The 22,526-nt window shown below is 45.7% G+C and overlaps 1 protein-coding gene across 1 annotated transcript in view; it reads left to right on the top strand.

Annotated features, from left to right (window-relative positions):
• Nucleotides 1–22,526, top strand: part of MDGA1 (MAM domain containing glycosylphosphatidylinositol anchor 1) — a 138,738-nt gene that overhangs the window by 64,333 nt on the left and 51,879 nt on the right. The window contains exon 8 of the mRNA XM_058020832.1: nt 2,043–2,336. Within this exon, the coding sequence (XP_057876815.1) occupies nt 2,043–2,336 (294 nt within the window). The remainder of the gene's footprint in view (nt 1–2,042; nt 2,337–22,526) is intronic.

Consider the following 22,526-nt stretch of genomic DNA (forward strand, 5'->3'; position numbering starts at 1 on the left):
GCAGTTGTGTTTAACGCTGCAAGGGTGGGAGGCTGTGAAGAGCTGGGACACCCGGGATGATTCCACCAAGAGGCTTGGCAGTGTCTGACAGTGCAGGTGTTGGTCCAAGCACCAGCCAGTTGCTGTCTTAAAGAAGTGTCTGAGGTGATGGGTTGCCCTGTGCGTGTCTGGAGGAGAGTGAGTCCCATATTCCCGTGTGGATGCTGCCAATGAGGAAGGGAAGGAGGGTGGCCTGGGGCATTTTGTAGCCTCTCTTTGGCAGTCTGGGCCAGCAGGACTGCTTTGTGTCCCAGGGAATGAAAACAGCCATCCCTGCTGGAGCAGCCCTCCATGCAGCAGCCAGGGCTGTCCAACATGCAACATCCCCATAATCAGCAACAAGCCACCTCCAGCATGTGATTCCCAATATGTGATTCCCACATAAAACACCTTGCTCCACAAGATGAGCAAGAGGACAGCAGCAGTGGCTCCATGTTTCCCCACTGAGCAAAGCCTGAGCTCATCAAAGTGGCTGCCTCCACCGAGCAGCTCCAAGGTGATAGCTTTAATTAAAAAAAAAAATCTTCAAATGCAATTTACAACTTTACCTGTGGAGAAAATTGCTGCTCACCAGGTGAGCAGCTGCTGGCAGCGTTAGCTCTGAGAGTGCTGCTGTCCTTTCACACCGTGCAGGACAGGGTGTGATGAGATTCCCCAGCCCACGGGAGACCTGCAAATTGAAAATGTGCCCTCCGTGTTGCATAGGGAGGTCATTGCAGAGGGAGATTAGGCTGGATCCATCCTAAATTTGTTCATAAAGAGCTGCAGGCTGCAACATGTACAATTACCATAGCGCACTCTCCTTTGCTGGAGCTGAATTGAGCTAATGTTGGTCAGACCAGCTTGTTACAGCTTCTGTAGTCCTGTACTTTGATTTAAATGGAAACGAAGTACATGGCCCTTGCAGTTATGGAAGTGTCAATCCAAATGTTGCCGCTGTCAGCAGGAAGGGCTGAAAAAGGAGCTTTCAGAAAAGATTGTGACCATATTTACCTCAGCTGAACTGTTGACTCTGAGGTCTAGCTCAAATAAATTGTCAATATTACATGTGGTTTAGCACAAAAATCCCCTTCCTGGGTTCTTGGTGGAATTGGGGATGTGAACAGCCAACCTCCTCCCACGGACATCTCTGTACCCTGTATTCAATGGATTTCTTTTAAGCTTTGTTTATCAGCAAAGTTTTGGTTGTCAGTTGATGGCTGGATATTTCTTTTGAGTGATACTGTGCCTCCAACTCCAGCCTCAGCTCGGCAGCAATTCTGCTGGGTGAGCTCTTCCCAACCTCGAAGGGATGCCAGGAGTGATTGTTGCTGGGACACATCTCTCACTCAGATGAACCAGAGGTCTATTGGTGTGAGAATTTCACAGTGCATTCACCAATAAAAACAAAATAAATAATAAAAGTAAAATATGCAATAAAAGTAAAATAAGCAAAGATGCTTGAAAAGAGCTTATTCCTTGCTGTGGTTTAGGAACAAACAGGGATCTTGGACCTCTGAGAAGGCTGGAGATGGGATCTACAAGTACTTACCCTTAAAGTCTTGGTTTTGGTCTGACCTTGATAAGGTGTCTAGATACCTCGGCAGATATGACTTCTATTTTTGGCCAAAAGACTGCAGTTCCACTTGAGAAATTCACTGACCAGAAATTGAGAAATGGATCAAAGAGGCTTTTGCCTTTGTGTTCCCTGATGCTATCCCTGCAGCTGGATAGCATTTTGCAAATAGAGGGATGGGAGCCTGGAGTCTGCCCCAATACAACTGGCCCTTGGCAGTGATATTGGGAGACACCGCTGGAAAGGCTGAATCCTCCTTGGTGCCCTGAAGCTCCAGACCCTGCAGGATAACTTGCATGGACAGTGTGTTCATGGAAGGGCTGCAGTGTGTCGAGCGGAAACCTTTGGGATTCAAGGCTGTTGCTGTGATTTCATCAGAAGCATCTCAAGACTATTCCTTCCTTGCTGAAGATGCAGTGTAAAATGATTCCCTTCTTGTCTCTCTTAGTGCCACCAACAATAAGTGTCCCCAAGGGTCAGTCTGCCGTCACTGTGCGGGAAGGCTCCAGGGCCGAGCTGCAGTGCGAGGTTCGAGGAAAGCCCAAGCCACCCATCCTCTGGTCCCGGGTGGACAAGGAAACCCCCATGCCTTCAGGGACAATGACAATGGAAACCTACGATGGGAAGCTGCACCTGGAGAGCGTGAGCCGAGAAATGAGCGGGACCTATAAGTGTCAGACAGCCAGGTACAATGGATTTAACATCAGACCCCGGGAAGCCCTGGTGCAGCTCAACGTGCAGTGTGAGTACAGCCATGCAGCGCCGGTGCCTGCCTGAATGCCTGTGTACACAAAAGCCTGGGGGCTAGACAGGGTTGACCTTTCTTACTGGGCTGAGCAGACACATCTCTTTTGTCTGGGGACCTTTGAACAGTTTATATTTAATTGGTCAGGCTACGTGAGGCTAAGGGCAGGGTACCATATGGCAAGCATGTTGCAAGTGGAAGGGAGAGGTGTTGTGTGTATTTGTGTACAAGGGTTTCTATTTCCATGTCAGGGGATGAGTGCATCTTTACCAGGTGTGTTTATGTGCATTACATGTGTGTAAAATACCTTCAGGATATGTTGGTAAGTTTGTAAAGTCAAGAACTCAAAAGGTGGAAAATGAATGTTATTTAGATCATTTCCACACCACAACACTTTCTTCAACTTAGTTACCCCTGGATATGCCTGAATCATTTTGCCTGAAAAGCAGTGATAGGTGACAGGGAATCTGTACTCCCAAATGGTTTTCATACAGCCAGGCTGTGAGTAACAGGAAGCTGATACCTAGCAGGTGTGGGGGGTGATTTTGGCTATGGGTGGTTCTCCCAGTTCCACTTAAATGCAGTATCTGTACACAGCGGTGAACACGGAGGGTGGCACACTGCATTGGGTGACATCTCCATCCTTTCCCTGCAGTGGATTCTCCCTCCAGAGAAGTGAGAGCCTGCTCAGCTCCCTCAGCTGTTGAGGTGTGTTTTGACATGCAGCAGTCTGTGCTCTCTCTCTTACAAGACTTGAAATTAGACTGGGGGAAGGCAGCCAGATAAAATGCCTTGGCTCTCCCTGCAGATCTTGTCCCATTAGTGCAGTGTGATTGCTGAGCACTGGCAGAGTGCTGTGAGCAGCACAGATCTGGCAGGTGTGGGGCGGGCAGGGAACAGGTTAATTTACACCTGGGCATGCTGCCTGTGAGCTGTGAGTGACAAGCCTCCAGACACAGCACAGCAGCACTCATTAGACATGCTGCCACACTTCTCCCAGCCTCGCTCCCCAGGAATAAGAGAAGTGAGACCGGAGCAGACAACCTGGCTGGAGCCAACCAGACAAACTGCTCACAGATACGAGCTGCTGGGAGCGCAGCAATATCAGAGGTGTGTGAAATCCTGCAAGCACTTTGGGTATTTGAAGAGCCCCTTTCAAAATTATCTCTGTCTATTCAGGAGCCTTGCAGGTTTAGATTACAAGATGAGATAGGGAAATGTGTGAATGCTGGTAAGTACATGTGGAGAAGCTTCCCTTGAGCAGGGTGAAAATGGGAGTCTTGGTTTGAGCTGCTGAGGAAGACAGCCTGGTTCAATCATACGGGACTTGGAAGGACATGGCAGGGAAGGTGACTCTTGGTCACACCAAGAGACAACGACAGATACAGCAAAATTTCACTTGGGAGCCAAGAACCATCAGACTGGCTGGTGTCCCTGATTTGGTGTTGCTGTTTGAGAGCTGTGTGGACCTCGCTTGACCCTCCCTGCCCCTGCAGAGGGAGCAGCAGTGCTGAGCTTTGGATGAATTCACTCATACTGGGTGGTCTGGAGGGGGATCACAGACCTGAATCTTGGGCTGAAGGGACAGGGCATGATTCCCCACATGAGAAAGATGGTAGGTGCAAGCCAGAAGCTATCTGGGGTGGGGACTATGATGTGACCCTCAAGAAAGCAAAGATGCAATGAACTTCTGTGTAAAAGGTAGCTGAACACGCTTTTCCTATACCTCATCCCATGGCCAAGCAACACTTTATTGTGATTTTGTCCCAGTAATGGTCATATAGTCCACATGCCAGCCCACCCAAACAGCCCCCTTCCCTTGTCAATCTGTTATGTGTACCTTAGTGGAAGCTGGGTGCATACTGAGTGTTTGTACACCTGAGCTATCTCCTCCTGCCTGGAAAACATGGAAAGACTTCATGTTGGCACCACTCGTTCTGTGCCTCAGCAGGCAGCTTTGGTTTCAGTGCTGTCGATTGCATTAGTATGAAAATGGAAGAAACCAAGAAAATAGGGCAAGAATTGCCCTCATCCCTTTTACACCTCCTCCCTTCACGCACAAAGCAGACCCAGAAACAACACAGTCCCTGTTTATCCCTGTCCTCCTTGTCCATGCTGCTGGAGGATGTGGGTGCAGCAGGAGCTGCTGTGCTTAATTGAAACACAGCTTTCCAGCGTGGGCAGCTCGTTAGTTCGGCGGCTGGCTCTGGAATTCTCATCTTGCTGGAAATGGGGATCGTGTGGCTCCGGCCGCCTCGCTGATGAGCGCTTCTCCCGCCCGGCGCAGGCGGCGCATCCCTGCGGAGGGACGCGCCCCGCGGGGCCGCGCGTGTGCGCGCATCAGCCCGCCCGTGTGCGCGCATCAGCCCCCGCCGTGTGCGCGCATCAGCCCGCCCGTGTGCGCGGCCGCGGGAGCGCGCCGGGAGCCGCGCGGGAGTCGGGCTGCTCCTCTGATCTGCTCCAGAGCCGAAGTTGCAAAATCAATACAGCAGATCTGATTAGATGTCAGAACCGGTTTCTGTGTTTCCCTTCTCCCTTGGTTTGCTCCCTTCATCCTCATGCATATGGTGCTCTGTTGTAACAAGCTAGTCCAGAAATAAGTTCTCCCAACCGCACTGCAATTGTGGAAGGAGAATAAGAAGACAAAAAGAAAAAGTTAGCTGTCAAAAAAAGGTGTTTGGACTTTTTAGTATTTTGTTTTGTATTTAGAAAGCAGAAAAAGTTGCTTTTCTTTTTGTACTTAGAAAGCAGAAGAAATTGCTTTTCTGTTAGCTTATGAGCTGAAATTGTCTATCATCAGCTCTCTGACAGGATGGATGATCTGTTCCCTGGACTTCTTGGTCTGTAGTGTAGAGCTTTGAAAGATTAATAAGTTTATGAAAGTCTGTGCAGCCGTATATGTCTGTGTTTAAGATGAAGAAATGTTGTACAATGGTTATAGTGAGAGACTGGGCTTGTCAGAACTCCTGGGAATCTACACTTGGATTGGCAATGTCTTGTCATTTTTTCCTGTACCTACAAAACAGGATTAAAACTGACCCATCTAATCGAAGATTTGTGGAACAAATAATAAACATAGCACTTCAAAGTCTTGAAAAAAAATATTAATGGAGTGGGGGAGTGCTGTTAATAATATCAATGCTATCGTTGATACTGTTATCAAGGGGTTTTTTCAGGACCAGGTACTTGCAGAGAATCCCATCAGAAAAATGAATCCTCTGCAGAGGTGTGTTTAAAATCTGGGCTGGGCCACCCTGTGTGGGGGAACTAGTCCAAGGCTGTGAAACACACACTGGGCTTGAAAATGTGCAGCAGTCTGGGTTTTGGAACTCAGTAGTGTCATTTGAGCTGCTGTGTATGAGAAGAGGAAAGAAAGCAGGCATGTGTGGATCAGTGTAAAGGATGCTACTTAGATATTAATTTAGCAAGTATGTAACGAAAAACTGGAAGATGTGTATTAGCCGTGTAACCTAAAAGGCTGCTCAAAGCAGTATTTGCAGGAATTACAAAGGTTGGCAGTGACTTTAAGCACTGGCTGTTGCTAGAGGCAGCCCTTGAGATGATTGTCTTACAAATGGTGAATATGACATTTGCTCTGTTAGAGCCTCATAAAACAGTATGGTGAAAATTGCAATCTTACTACATTTCCTGCTCGAGTAATATCATGTCATCTCTGATGCTTTGCCAGTCCTGGACAACATCTCATAAACCACTGCACAGCTCCATCCAAGTCCAGCTCAGCCCTGCACTCCTCATCCCACCTGATCCTCAATACATCTATTCCCATATTTTCCTGCAGATGAGTTTATCCTCCTTCACAGCACTCACTAGGTGCTGTCTCAGGGCCACACTTGACATCTGAATGGCTTCTCCCTCTTTAGATAACCATCAAAGCCGTGCAGAGGAGCACCTGTGTCCTCTGTTGAGTTGTTAATTACTTCACCAAGTTCTGAAGATGAGATGAGCAGATTTTTGCTGCTGCCATTTTTGTCTTTTGCAGAGATCTTGGTGTCTCTGAGTGCCCAATGAAAGAATAGTTGGAGGAAAGGGCAATAGTTATATGGGACTGACTTTGTTTTTAGTAGTCAAGCCTGAAAGTTGGCCCTGTTTCCCATGTTGGGATCACACAGGTGAAATCTTCGCAGGAAGAAAGACTAGAAAAGGAATTCACCCGAGTAGTTCCTTCTCTGCAATAACATGGCCTGTGAATTTATCTCTTCTGGATCTAAAGTAATAGCCCACAATCATCTGTGACTGATCTCCAAAGGATTACGCTTACTGCCATTTAGATAAAGTTCTGCCACATTAGGCAGCAGGTGGGTTATTGTGCTTTATCTTCAAAGCATAGTGAATGTTAGGTGTAATCAGGAGAGCAGAATGGCATTCCCTTTGGAGGGACAGGTATGAGGACTTCAGGAGCCATTTACAGTCCCAGACACAGGCACTGCACTGGTGGCTGGCAGGTCTGGCTCTGCCCTGACCTGGAGGACTGCCAGAACACGTCCTGCTGGGGCATCTGTTGCCACTGTCACTTTAACTAATGTTCAGGTGGGCACAGATATGTTTTCCTATTCAAGCTCACACACTGGCAAATGTTATTCCTGGTCACACACTGTTGACTCATTCCTCTTTAAAATCCTGCTGAAGCCATCGGCTGTACATCAGGCAGGCGATAGTCAGCATCAATTCCCTGTGTTATCTGTGTAGCAAACACAGGAGCGGGGAGCAGGGGAGGGGGGATACTGTAAATAAGTAAGAAACATTGCTGGCTCCATGCAACTGGAAATGGAAATGCATTAAACTGTTTCGATCAGCTGTTGGAGCCATAGCTCAATGTCAGTGCTTCTTGCTGGGCCCCTGCCCCCTCCTGAAATATAAGCTTGGATATTAACTGCTCTCTTAAAAGTGCTCTTGAGACGTGTTTTGAGCATGGAGATGTTTTTGCAGAGTGGCTAAGATGGAGCTTTTGGCTGCTAAGAGCTCCCTGCAGCTCTCCCTGCTATGAAGGGAGTCTAAGAGAAATGAGGCTGTCAGGGGCCAGAGCTGACCCCTCCGTCTGTGGCTGAGCTGGCTTATCTGTCCTGCTGCTTGGCCATGTGAGCTGCACTGTGGAGCCATCTGCTAAGAATTTTAGACCTGGTTGGTTTAATTTCTGAGTGTATTTATTTATAGTGAATGGCTTTGTTTTTCTTTATTGTTTTCATTAGTGAAATTCATCCTGATACCCTTCCCCAAGATGAGGAGCACAGTTCAGGAGCTAACTTGGGGGGCAGAAGATGCTTTTTCTGCTCTTGTAGAGAGTGGAGCTTTCCTGCTCTTTCATTCATGTTTCATTATTGCTGTTCTCCATGGTACACATGTTGCTGGCAAGAGAGGGGAACCTCAGGCTCTCCTGCCAGCTACAACTCTGGTGTGTTCTGGATCATTTTACACCATCAAAGGCTTAAGAATGAACTGATGCTCTGGGGCACGTGTGTCTGTATTCAAAGGCAAAGGAAAGCTGTGCCTTCTGCAAGTTCAGTGTTTGCAACCTTAGAGACTTTAATTGGTAGAAAGAATAAAATAACTCATAGCAATGGGCATGATATTGAACCACCAGTCTGAACAAAGCCTGACCTGGTAGTTAGGTTTCACTTTGATGGAAATCTTCCCCACTTCTCCCCAGATAAGAGGTTTATGTGACTGAACTGAAAGTACACGTGTAATTTCTGCATTTCTCTCAATACACAGCACCCCTCTGCTCCCCTTTTTAAGAGCAGAGGATTTCATTCCTGATTGTCAACACACTTTTTTCCTGCAGTGTCTTGTTTGGGATTAAGCTCCTTAGAGCTCGTGTTGGTGCACGCAGCCCTGTCCTGGGTGATATGGCATTAGGATTGCTCTCTCTGCTTCCCAATGCCCAGGCTGCTAACAACTAATTAGAGTTGTCAGTCTCAGGACAGGCTGAAGTTTTACTCTGTAATGACTGTAAACCCAAATGGCCACAGTTCAGAACAAAGTAATAATCACAGACACTTACAGCTGGCCTCAGATTTGTCATAACAATTACCATGTATTGGTCCTGGGGCCTGATAGATGGAGTCTGTGACAGTGCTCACATCAGTTTAGGACTGGGTCCTCACATGGGGTTGAACCAGAAGTTACTGTGAGGGACTTATTGGTCCTGCCCTCCTGCCAGCCTCGTGGCTTTAAGTCTGGCAGGCTAAGGATGCTTAGCTAAAGCCTTCTTCTTTGCAACACCTTTATGTTCATACAGCAAAGCCCCAGGACTCCCAGTGCTGGGGGTTTTTTGTAGCATTTGTTATATCCAGCTTAAAAAAAAACCTAACAACAAACAACCCATATTTCACAGGGTAAAGCAGTTGTATGAGTTTTGGCTGGTCTGAATTTTTGTCATCAGTGTTTAACAGTTGGGTCTTACCCTGCAAGAGCTGTGGTCTCTTCTCTGCTTGCTGCCTTGTGGGGATGGTTCCCATGTGCTGCCACTCACTCGGATTTCTTGGGAAGGGAAGCCTCTCTTGTGCCCTGAGAGCTTTCCTGATTCACCTCTTTGATTGAAATTGGTCTGACAGGGCATGTCTGCACCCTGTGGTGGCCAGGAAATACAAGAGACTTGAGACATAAAGCAAAAGGCCCAGATGGCAGGGGGATTTCGGAGGCCGTGGAGCTGATTTTGCAAAGCTGGCATGTCCAGTCTGTGGCACCACACGTCAGATGCAAAGTGCAGTGAGGCCTCCTCGCTGTGCCCTGCGTAAAACACCATGAAAGGAGAGAGGAAAATCCCCAGATATGCACGTCAGGAAGGTGGGAGCCTGCCTTAAAGCTGGAACCTGGGTCTGCTGTGTGAGATTTCAGCCCACCTGCGCTGCCATTCAGCTTCTGTGCAGCTCATTGCTCATTTCTCAGCACCTCTGTGGTTGCAACAATAGGCTGAGTAAAAGCTTGTGTGAGAGCTCGTCGCCTAGAGAGATGAATTTGTTTGTTCAGAAGAGAACTGGTTTAAATCGGTTAATCCATTTCTCAGATATTGTTGGGAGAAACAAATACAGTTCCATAATCTGCCATTATCCTGGGTTTTGGCCAGACTCTGCAGGAAGAGCAACTTTATTGAGAGAGACACATTCACACTGTACAGTTTTGTCAGGAAGGGAGAGACAAGAGCTGTATAGACACAGTGGATGGCAGACAGTCTTGGTCATCTCTCTGTAAATGTTTGCTCACCTGTGGCCCTCTCAGGGCTGGATACCAAATCTCATACTGTTCTAATGCAGAAATTCCTTCTAAGGTTTTCCTGCCATGGCAGCTATTTTCCCTGTAGGACCTAGGTATATATCAACTTGTTGGGATAAGAAACAGCTCCAGAATCCTCTCAAATGCTTTGTGCTGAGCATCCTGCAAAGCTGTGCATGTTTGGGCTGTGCATGTGATTCTCTTTAAGTCACAGGAGCATACTGCTGCCAGAGGACTGTCAGACACTTTCCCAGCGCCTCCCATCTTGCCATTCTGAGGAAACTGCTTTGCTTTTGAGTCCTGTTGTTGTCTAGGCTTAGACCATGGGTAAAACCACCTGTATCAAAGTTCTCCAAAGTGCAATACAGCTGATTATTCCCAGATTGCATCAAGATAGCCTAGCTGGAGGGAGAGGTTGTCCTGGCTCTGCTTCTGTTTGCACAGGGATGTAACAAACACTGTGAGTACTTTTGCCATATGCTTATCTCCAGTCACTAGGTCAGACACAGTGAGTCTGGCACTGCAGCTCTGTTGTTTTCTCTTTGGGCCCATGCAGCACCACTAAAGGTCCAGGAGACATGGGAACTTGGCCAAGGCAGAGAAAGCTTTGTGGATCCTGGAATGAGGGGTTATGGGATGTTCTCTGCTAAGGGTGATAAATAGGACTGGTATCTGAGTTTGTGGGGAATCTCTTATGGATGGAAGGAAGATCCAAAACCAAAAAAGGTAAAACGTGTGGATTGAGGTAGGAAAAATTTAGTGATTGAAATAAAGTATTATATTAGTAGTAATGATAGTAATGTAAAGGGGAGAGAGATGGGAAAAAAAAAAAAAGTAGTAAAGCTCAAGAAAAATAAGTGAAACACAGTACAGTTACTTACAGCTCACTGACCAATGCCCAGCCCATCCCCAAGCAACAATTGGTTCCTCTCAGCCATCTCCCCCCCAGCTTATATACTGGCCATGACATTCCTTTGGAACATTCCTTTGGTTTGTTCAGGTCAGCTGTCCTGGCCATACTCCCTCCCAGCTCCTGATGCACCTGCTCACTGGCAGAGCATGAGACAATGAAAAGTACACGAGTTAAAGTGCTGCTTACCAACAACCAAGACATCAATGCATAATCAAAATTATTCTCGTCCTAAGTACATCACTGTACCTAAATCAAAAACAGAGCACCATACCAGCTACTATGAAGAAAATTAACTCTGTGCCAGCTGAAACAAGGATGCACTGGCTTTCAGCAGTCATGGGGCAAGGGAAGTGGAAGATGGAGCAAATTAGAAACCTGCTGTCAGCTCTCATGTTTTGAGCCAGGGGTCACCGGACAGGGAAAGAGGGAATGGCTTGTCCCTATCAAATTCTGCCTCTTGGTGGTGGAAAGAGAAAGAAGTCATGGACCAGAACTCATTAGGAGAACCAGGAAGTCACCAAGCAAACAAAAATTGTGATTCATTTTCTCATGTTAGCTCTCAGCCTCTGCACAAGGGCCTGAGGCACAGAGAAGTGAAAACAGCTGTCCACACCTGCATAGCAGCATGGGCCATCAGACCTGACACAGGAGCTGTGCCAGGGGAGCAGAGGTCCTTTTCCTCCAACCTCTTTTCCAGAGAGAGCTATGTGGTGCTATGGCATTGTGCCTGTGCCTTTGCTTGCCTATCAGGATTTTTGGTCTGTAAAGGTAGCATGTAGCACCCATGACCATGCAGGAGCACAATCCCATGCTACTTTTCACCTGCTCTCTGGGTTCTGGCATCGGAGCAGAGCTATTTCCTCAAGCCCAGGAGGCCTAGAGGATTGTGGCAGGCATGTGGAAGTAATGAATAGAATAATGGTGCCACTTTTGAGGAGAGGATTTATGCAGGGAAGCCCCTGAGACATTTCTGATATAAACAAAAGCCCCAGTAGAAAGCTGTACATCCTGGATATGTTCTGAATTAGCTGTGACCATCCTGACCCCAAGCTCTGAAACAGCACTAATTACATTCATCCCATAGGGAAACTGTTTAAATGAGAATTAAATTTCAGAGATGCTCAGGCATCTCTACATCCCAGTGAGTCTCCCTGTTTCCAGTTCTGTGCTAGGTTGCTTTACAGGGAGGCTGAGGGCTCTGTTTCTAGCAAGGTCATAGAACTTTTTGGAGCTGCTCAGTGACTAGTTTTGGGCTTTTCTATTTGGGCCAGTTTCTGAGCAAGAAACTGTTTTTTCTTTGAAGCCAGGAAATAGTGTTTTCTCAATGAGCAGAAATCATATTTCCAACATTCACCCCTTTCACCCTATTTCACTTCATATAGTTCCTGATTTCCATTCTCCTCTGCATCTCTATTGCGAACACAAATAAGCACAAGTGTGCACACACTCCTTCCCTTTGTCAGCTATTACTTCTGATTCAAATATAATTGGCCTCCATTACTGGAGGTAGAACAGTTGGTTTTCTTTCATGACCCCAGTAATGAACCTGCAAATCCATCATTGGTCCCAGGAATTGACAGACATGCCTACATTTCCTATTTGAATGCCTACCCGTTGCATTTTGTTTCACTTTGTAGTCCTTGTTTCTAGGGTCACAAGTGGTCACAGGAAACCGTGGAAATTTTTGTTGCTGTTGATTGGGAGGAAGCTGACTTCTGAGACTGCTCACTTAGAATCATAAGATTGGAAAAGACCTTCAAGATCACCTCTGGGCTAATATCACCATGGCCACTAAACCATATCACAAAGTGCCACATCCACTTATTTCTGGACTACTTTTAGGGATGGTGAATCCACCACTTCTTTGGGTAGCCTATTCCAATCTTGACCACCCTTTAGGTGAAAAAATTTTTCCTAATACACAACCCAAACCTCCCCTGACACAACTTGAGGCTGTTTCATCTTCTTGCTGTTTCTATCACTTCATGCCTGGAGAAGAGACTGAACCTCATCTTGCCACAGCCTCCTTTTAGATAATTGTAGGGCAATAGGATCTCCCCTGAGCCTTCTTTTATTCAGATGGGACAACCACAGCTCCCTCAGTCACTCCTTGTGGGATTTATGTTCTGGACCCTTCACTAGCTCTGTTGCCCTTTTTGGGCACACTCAATGTCTTTCCTGTATTGAGGGGCCCAGACCTGAGACTGGATTCAAGGTGAGGCCTCACCAGTTCTGAGTTCAGGGGGACAATCCCTGTCCTGGTCCTGCTGGCCACACCACTGCTGGTACAGGCCAGGATGCCATCGGCCTCCTTGGCCCCCTGGGCACAGCCTGGCTCATGTTCAGCTGCTGTAAACCAGCACTCCCAGGTCCTTTTCTGCTGGGCAGCTTCCCAGCCACTCTGCCCCATCCTGCAGTGCTGCAAGGAGTTGCTGTGACCCGAGGGCAGGACCCGGAATTCACTTTGTTGACCCTCCTACAGTTGGTCTCAGCCCATTGATCCAGGCTGTCCAGATCCCTCTGCAGGGCTTTCCTATGGTCCAGCAGATTGATACCCCAACCCAAACTGGTGTGTCTGCAAACTGACTGCAATCTGACTATTTCAGATAATTGATAAAGATTAAACAGAGCTGTCTTTGACGCTGAGCACTGGGGAGCACCACTTGTGACTGGGATTTTTTGATTCCTGGAAATGCAGGCTTTCCAGCCCCAGTATCCCTGGACCTGTAGGCATTTTTTTTTCTCTGAACCCTACCACTAATTTCAGCTTTGGACAGAGCCTGAGGCCCCCAGTACCATGGGTGGCACAGATTAAGAAAGATGTGGAGAGATCAATGTTGGTGCAGTGTTGTGGTGTACTTGGCGTGCCTTTTCCAGTCCCAGTGCCCCTGCAGCTGTAGCCTTCACAGTTCCCTGTACTCTAAAACTACTGCTAGACTGAAATGGCAATTTGGGATTGAGATTGAGATCTCAAATTCTACAGGTAGTCCAGATTGAAAGGAGGTGGAAAGAAAAATAAGATCCTTGATCTATTGTGACCTGCTCTCACAGGCAATGAAACCAGTGTTGCAAATCTCATGCAAATATGCTACAACTTTGGGGCAAATTCAGCCAAGCATTTCACAGGAGGAATTGTTGGGAGTGCCAGAACCAATAGAGGTTCCCAGCAGTGGCTGTGCTTGAGGTCAAGAGAACAATGAGTGACAGCAGCATTTGCACTGAACAGGGATTTTCCTTAGGAAGTGCTGATTGCAAGGAGATACTCTGCTGTCCTAATCACAAGCTAGAACACAGTATCTAATAACTGAATGCAATATAGATGAGCTTAATAGCACTGAGTCTGCTGGGATTTTCTGAGCAGTTCATTATTTATGCATAATACAGGCCCTTCAGCCAACATTCTGGCATGCTGTAAAACAGAGAAATGGGGCTTGAGGGAAAGTGAGCAGCCCTCCATCTAAGGTGGTTGCTGGAGAGACTGTAGTAGATCTAAAGGGACAAGAAAATGGCAGCAGTTGGCTCAACCAGAGGAAAACAGAGCAGCTCAAAATAGGGTTTTGTGATGTGGAAATCTTTCTTTTCCCCTTTGGCTGCTAGTGACGAGGCTCTGCAAAAGTCCAAACTTATGCATGGAAGTGGGTAAGTTTTCATACTGATTCACTTTCTAGGAACCATCTTACACATATAAATGAAAAAATGCAAATGAAACTATTTTAAAGAAAGGAAGAAAGAGTTGGGTTTTGTGTTGGGATTTTTTTTGGTTTTTTTTTCAAAAACCCTTTAGGGAAGCTTATGTTCTCCAATCTGCTTATCCAAAAAGCCGTGACTCCAGCTTCCCAATCACTATGAGAAAACAAGAGCTCTTTGAATCTCTTTCTTACCATTTTGTGCTGTTTGTCTGGACAGGAGACTTATTTATATGCCAGGCAAAGTCCCTATCACTGATGGAGCTGAGGAACAAGGAGAGTTTACCTTTGCACATCTAAACTTGGATTATTTGTACATTTTCAGTGCAGCATCTCCTCACACCCTGAAGTGACAGAGAATTCAGTGTGTTGCTCAGTAAGTTGTTCCAGTGTTTTTTTACTCTTGTGGTTCTGTTGTCATCGCTTAATCTAAGCCTGTCTCATTGCAGTTTCCAGCTACAAGCTCTTTTTATGCCTTTGTCTTCTCACATAACGAGCTATTTGTTATCAGCAGTCTCTTCCTCATGTAGTCTCAGACACCAGAACAAGTAATCTCTTAGCCTTTTCAGTATGCAATCCAGAAAGAGTCTCTTTAGCTATTCACCACAAGGCATGTTTTCCAGCCCTATATTTATTTTTATAGCCCTCTTCTCATTTTTTCTCAACATCATTCCGTCAGCATGGCCACATGTATTAAACAGGCTTTCAGAAATTATCTCACCAGTGCAGATGTGATGCCCATCTCACAATATATTTAGTGAGCTTTGGCTTAATCATCCAAGGATTTGGACATCTTTGGACCACAGAATTAAGCTGAAAGCTGATGTTAACTCAGCTGATGGGTTACGTTAACTCAGGCTCCTCTGAGTTCTTTCCCTGCAAGAGTGACACATTCTTTCCTCAACAGTTTTCTTTCAAGAACCTTTACATTATGACCTTTAAAGGTCCCTACCACCCCAAATATTCTATGGTTCTGCCAATATCCAGGACAAATCGAATGAAGTTCCCAAAAGACTACTCCATCAGGCAAGCCAAGTTGTCCTGTAAGAGGTACTTTATCTTTTACTGCTACGTGTTTTGTATCTTGTGGAAATGTTGGTTCTTGTATTGACACAGGAGCTTAGGGATGGTGATTGTCACTTATCGCTGCCTTTGTGTGGGAGGGAAGGAAGCACAGCCCAAGCCACGTGCCACAAATGTGCCAAAGTGTGCACCCAGCCACACCAGCTGCTAACAGATGTGAGGTCATTCAAAAACTAAAGGTGGTCATGTGTGATGTTGGCTACACAACCTGAACAGGGTGCTTTATAATTGATAATACTTTAGCTTTGCCAAGCTGCTCTCTGGATCTCTGACCTTGATGGAGATGTGAAACAGCATCAGTTTAAGAGGTTTGTGTGGGTTCTTTCTAGAGATGTCTTCCTAGAATAGGCGTTCCCTCTCACTAGAGAGATCCCAGTGGTGCATGTAGCCATTTAAAATTTCTTTTTGAACTCTTCCAGTTAATGTGTTTTTAATCTGCTTAATGTGGGCTGCATTTGAGTAGTATTACATCTTCAATTAGTCTGTCGTGTGGAAGCAAGCCAGGTTCTTTCCAAAGCCTGAGGATGTTATGACAAGATAGTTACTTTTCTTGTTGCTTTCTCAAACACTACTCGGTTTGTCTGCCAAGGACCCATAAAACCATATTAATCATCATTCATTTTTAGCTTGGAAGGTTGCATCCCACATTCATCTTCCATGAGTTTTTTTATGGAATCAGTGAGGAATAAAAAGGTTTATTGCTGCTTGTTCTGAGGGTTTGTCTGCTTAGGTTGACCCAATGATTTGGTCCACTCCATAGACAGTGCTTGCATGGAGGGTACAGAATAATTTTATCTCCTCTGGTGTTCACAAGGTGCTGTCACAAACTTCCCCTCAATGGTCCAGCTGGACAAAATTTTCCCTTTTCTGCAGAAAAGATCCCTTTTCTACAGAAAGTAGATATTTTACTACTTTCTGTGTCATTTTTAAGATTTTTATGATCTGTTGTTAGTCTACCATTTTTGTACTGATGAATTCAGATCAGGGTACACAGACCTAGCCAGAGTCTTAAAAACAGACTTAGGCTGTCTTTCCTACTTCTCTGGCTCGTATCATAGATTTAGCCACAAGTATTCCCAGATTTAAGTCCACGCATGTTCTTTCCAAAACTGTATGCAGAATTATATTTAAGTCCTGCCTACTACAGTATGATGCCTCAGCAAATGTTGCTGAAGCTGGTTTAAAATGTCCTTTTTACCTGGGATAGCTGATTCTGGGAGGCATTATTATTTATTACAGAGAGGGCAGAAGGAGCAGGATGCTGTGCTGCAGTGTGTGCTGGTGCAACCCCTCAGAATGATGATTGTTGGTGGATTGACTCAGCCAGGATCCACTTTCAGATCTTGATGCAGTGAGTCAGAATGAGGAAGGTAACAGCCTTAACTTTTGTGTCTCAAGAGTCTTGAGAATGAGAATAATGAAAACGAATGGAACCAATTTCAGATCTTCATGTGTTGGACCAAAATCCAAGAATTGGAAGAAGAAATAGGTTGTCCTTCCCACTCATCCTGTATTTCACCTTGGGTGGAGCTGAAGCTCTCCTTGGCCAACACAAAGAAGTGAATGTAGGAGATAGGCCTACATTGCAGGGATGCTGCTCATCCAAAGAGTTCTGCTGTACTGGCCCAGTTTGAGGTCAGCCATAGAAAATCGAATGTCAGATCAGATTTATTCTGTAAATGAGACTGTTAATAAACTTTGCTCTCCTGATCCAAGTCCAGAGGAGATGGGACAGAGCCGATAGCCAGATGGGGAGGTTGAGGAGCAGGCTGCTGTCCTTGAATGGTTGCCAGCTCTCTCACTGGCCTCCTTTCTGTGCCTTCTGCTGCAGAGGAGACCCCAAGCCCTGAAAAGGGATTCCTGGGAGCCCACAGCACCTGTGAGTTCAGAAGTGAAAGTGGTCTCCCTCATGCAGGGACAGACAGGGGCTACAGGGCTGCACCTGCTTCAGCAGCAGGGCTGGTGTGCCTTGGGAAACATGGAGCCAGCATCAAGAGAAAACAGAGAGTTCCCAATGCAGGAGTAAGTCCTCTACAGCTTGAGTCCATATAGTTCTCTGAGGTGGGTGATATTACCCATTCCTGAAGAAATGGGACTGCCAGATCTTCTGCTGCCTCCAAAGGCAGGCAGCATCTTTTGGAATAAAGTACAGGGAGATGATTCTCTGTAACCAACAATCTGTTGAAGGTACGTTCATGAAAAACTATGACACTACTAATAGGACAGATAAAGTATTTTTTTAGTAATTAATTAATAGAAGAGGAGTTGGGCAAAGGTCCTTATGGATGTCACACCTTTTAAATGTATGCAGGTGATGGTGTGAAGAATGGAGGGGAAAAACAGGATGTACAGATAGCAGAGATTGTGTCTGTTTGGCAGCTGGCTTTTTGAAGTCAGTCACCATTCTGAAAGACCTCAGCCATTTCATCTGAAGACCTCCTGAACCCATCCTCATTTTTCCATTCTTTGCCCGTGATTGATTTTATCTACCTTGATTCATCCGAAAATGATGATGACAATGATGAAGTGGTAACCATCCAGAGAATGACAGTAAAAATGCTTACAGTAAAAAATGTTCTTGCCTCTCCTTTCTCTTTGCTATATATACTGATCCCCTGTTTTTAAATTGCATGCATTTCTTGAGTTCCTGTATGCACTGCCCCCCTTGTTACATTAATTCTTATGGGAAAAATTGCTTTGATATCTGTTGACCTCAGCTGTTTCATCTATGAGCCTGAGTGTTTGCCATAAATCTTTTAGTTTGAGCATCCTTTCAGCCTCTTTCTGAACAGTTACGTTTTAATTGTCGTCATCTTCCTCAGATGAATCAAGACCAATCAAGGGTGAAGGATGGAAAGGTGGGGTAATGATGGCAGTTTGTAGAGCAGGATATTAAACAACTGGCAGCAGAACTCTGAGGTAGCAGATGGAGAAGTGATGGAGAACTGAGCATTGCTCTACACAGAATTCTTCATCCTTGGTCCAAATTCCCCACTAGGCCTGAAGGAGAAGCTGAAGAACAGCCTGATTTGTGTGGGGAAGCTTGTCTTCTTTCCACTCTGTAGATAAATGGTGAACCCCTATATTAAGTCTTCCTGGTCCTTTTTGTTTATTACTGTGAACAAAGATTTCAAAGTAAACATATTAAGGAGTGCTGGTTAGTATTTGATTATATTAATTGCTTTGGATGGCCTTCCTTCCCCTACTGGGCTCTTTCTGACTTGGATCTCTTCCCTTTCCAGCTCTGGTCCCACCTCACCAACATTAAAGTAGGTCTGATTTCTTAATCAATGTTTCTGATTCTGACTGTGCTGCCTCTCACTTTGCCTGCCTGTTTGGAAAGCAGCTGTGGAGGGATTGTCTTGTGGTCTCAATTTAAGTTTTCAAACTGAAAACAGAAGGTGAGGTAATGCTGTGGTCCAGCTGTGAGCAGAAGACTCTCATGCCCTGCAGCCCTGACAATAACTGCATTTCTAAGGCAGGGGCTCTTCTCTATTTTGACAGGATTGCAGTCCTCAGAGGTACTTTTCTCCTGCAGCCTCCCTGCTTTTAAATTTCAGTTCTTTTATTAAAGGGGTGTAAATATATGGAAGTAATTGAATTGTTATGGCAGCTGGCAATGGAACAGGAGCTATTGGATTGATGCTTGGAGGCAGCAGTCACCTCTGCCCAGTTGCTGCTCTGGTTGGGGGTGCTCTCGCCTCCAGGAGACAACGGGGAATTCAGACAATTCCTTGTAGGAGGCAGCTGCATTCTCTGGACAGGAGCCCCGGTGGTGGCACTAATTGGATGTTTCCTGTAGTCCAGAGATTTCTCAGTGTGTTTGCTATGGGGAATGTGCAGGCTGGTGCCTGTTTTCCTGCCCAGGTGAGCTCTGCTGTGGCATGCAGCACTTGGAGCACAGGAGGTGTCTCCTGTCCAAGAGCAGGATACACTGCCTGGGTTTCAGGTGTGTGTTAGACTCAGCTTACTGATCAGCTCATCAAACAACGGGCACTGGGAGTTCGTGAGAGGTTCATGGGGAAGGGGGGCACTGGCCACATCAATGCATTTCCTTCACTCTGCATTCATCCCACCTAGCAGATCTGGGAGGGCTGGCATCACCTTAAGCTCCCTGTGCATGTGCAGGACAGAGGCTCCGTATGCCAGCTAGGAATTCCTGCCATCTGACTCATCCTCTGGAGATGTCCCTCTCACTTAACAGCCTTGGAAGAAGGTAGCATTCCTAAGATGAGTGTTTCAATGAATTAAAATGTGATAAATTTGGGCTTTAAAGTCCTGCTTCAGCTAGCACCAGCTTTGCTGTCAAACTTGGGATGGGGAGGTTATCAGTCCTTTCCCAGTTGTTCCAAATCTTTCTCAGGAATGTGGAGGGCCTGTACTAGGATGATGAACTTCATAGATTAGCTGTTTTCCCTCTATTTTCCCTTCTTTACACCCTGGGGATAGTACAGAGTTGATTACTTGGACATGAAAACATCTATGGGGAGGACTTGCAGTAGGCTTAAACTGCAGCAAGGGAATTAGGTTAGATGGTAAGAAAAATTACTGATAAACTCTGAAGTGAGAGGAAAGATGTGGATTCTTTGCTTTGGAAAAATCTCATTTATTCTTTTTTGTGGGGTTGGTTTTGGGTTTTTATTCTTTTCCTTAGTTTGCACTGGCAATGAGTTGCTTTATTCCCAGAACTGCCCAGCTGAGTAGCTCACCTATGAATTATTGAATAGTGAGATAACTGTTTCTCTGCCAAAAGTTAATGCATATAGGATGCTTTTGGGCAAAGAATATCATTGGTTGGCTGTTAGTGAATGTTTGCATCTAAACTATTTATACACTGTTGGGAGTGGTGCGTCACTGCCAGCCCGATTTGTTAAACAGAGGCATTTAATAACAGATGCATGGGTATGAGGTGACACCTTGTTATCTTGTGGAAGACTTGCAGAACCTGAGTGAAGCATTGGTGGTCTGGCACTGCTACACATGGGAGGGCTCTCCTCTTGTGGGTATGTGTGTGGGCAGGAGAATGGGCAGATCCACACTGGCTGTCATGTTGCTTCACCATGTTATAATTATCAAACTTGGTTGTGAGCAAGAGAAAATATTTTCATGTTAATCTGTGGAAAAAAAAATCTAAGTTTGGGGTTATGCCATTGGTCTGGCAGTACTTTGGGGTATTAGTTTTGAAATGTCCACTCTCATCCTCTGTATTTCTCCAGTGAACAGCTTGGCTGGTTGGGTGGTGTATGGGTGGGGGAAGGCTTAGCAGCGCGCAGTTCACATATAAATGTGCATGTGTTTTCTGTCCATGCAGCATCTTTTTCTACTTATCTTTTTCAGTTAGGGAAGTGCACTGTTTTAAAATGAGACACTGGAAGGTAAGTGAGGCATGGGAATGGGGTGGCTTTACACTGCAGAAGAATACTTGTCTTTGTAGCATCTTGTTAGTGTGAATTAATTGGGCAGTGAGTCTGAGTGGCATTCCAGCATGTCTGGGACAGATCTTTTTTTGAGGAGGCCTATCTGTGAGGCTAAAGGTCTGGAAATTCCCACCCAGGATGGACTTTCTTCAAAGCATTCTGTAAAGCAAGCAAGGGGTCTCATGTATTAACCAGCATAGTTCATGAAGCAGAAGAGGAAATCCTTTAGTAAATCCCTCTTTATTAATAGGTGAAGACTGTTTGAGCTAATTGGCTTGGAAAGTTCAGGGAAGAGGAAAGCAGAAAAGCTGGTAGTGAATACATTTCATTTGCTCTTCTTTTAAGAGCAGTCAACTAGCACAGAACTAAGCATTCTCTGAGCCCTGCCTCTTCAGACCCTGCACTCACTTGTCTAGCAGAAAATTCACTCAAACAAATTTGTTTTCTTTGAAATAACAATATTTGCAACTTGGCTTTCAAGCACTATGCAAAATCCACATGTTTTATCTCTTCATGCATGGAGAGACTGAAGTGCAAAGGCAAAAGCCATATAAGATAAAAGAATGAGATTTGGCTTTTAGCTGAAACAGGTTGAGCAAGCCTTCCTGTATCTCCCTTCTTCTAACTACTCAATTATATATTAAACAAGCATATGAGACTGGGCTTGTAAATATGGGTTGGATATTTGTCTCCACATGGAAAACTGTTGGTGCCTAATGTGTGTTCCTAGGGTATGGGATGTAGGTGCAGTTGCAAGGAACAGAATTGCTCAGTTGTGATTTCCAAGCCCTGTGACAATAAAAGAGCTTCCCTTTTGTTCAGGTAGAGAGTTCTGGTCTCTCCTAGAGTTGAAACCATGGAATTTTCTTCCTGCTGGGAGAAAAGGGTTGCAGCATCTTTGCTGTCTGTGATATCTTTCTTGCCCCAGGTTATGGATTGGGGGTTGGAAAAGGGAGGCATCCTTTGCTGAGGTTGCTTTGGTTGCCTAGAGAAGATTAAGGAAGACTGCATCCAGCAGTCTGCAAATACCTATAAGAAATTAAATGTATGCTGGATAGACTCATATAGGTCTCAAAAGGTCCAAATAGCTGCCTGTGCTGATTTGCTGTCTAGAGTAAAACGACTCCCTGTTGTCATTAGCTTCTTCAGATAACGAGACACAGCTAAGAACTGTAACTAACCACTCTGTGCAGTCTTTCATGCCAGGTTATCTGTGTGTTGTTTGCAATGTTAGTCCTACAAATGGGTGGTCAGCTGGGTCTCACCAAGGGACATGGTGCAGACCAAAGTGAGAAGTCCCACTGGTGCTGTGATGCACGGCTAAGCTTTGAGGTAGTCAGTGGGTAGGGTGGGATGAGAGCTGCTGAAATTAAGCAGCTTTCTAATCCAGCACAGCCTGCTATTTTCATCACTCGTGTCACATACTGCACTGTCTAGATTTAAATAAAAAATTAAAGACTGGTTCTGGAGGATAGAGGAGAGGGTGTTTCTCACAGACAAGGAAGAATGGGCTAAGAGTGGAAGGACCAGGATATGGGTCCCGATATGCAAGGTATAGTGAAAGTAAGGATGAAGGACTCCTGCGCTGCTTTTGTCTGATCTGTGTGTGTGTGACCTTGATTAGGACATCTTTCTCTTCATGCCTCTCCTTTTCCCCATGACATTGCTGTGCTGTGGTGGTCTCTGCAGCAGAGGAGGTGTTGTGGGAAGTAAATTCCTGTAGCAAAATAAGAATGTAGCAGCCCATGGCAGCTGCAGACACTGGTGGTACAATGCTGGCAGCTCACCACCCACAGAGATGGCTGTTGTCAGCTGTACATGGCTACATGGGGGACAGGGCTGCTTGTGAGTCAGAAAG

The sequence above is a fragment of the Melospiza georgiana genome, chromosome 3 (genome assembly GCF_028018845.1).
Source record: "Melospiza georgiana isolate bMelGeo1 chromosome 3, bMelGeo1.pri, whole genome shotgun sequence".
In the NCBI taxonomy this organism is placed as follows: Eukaryota; Metazoa; Chordata; class Aves; order Passeriformes; family Passerellidae; genus Melospiza; species Melospiza georgiana.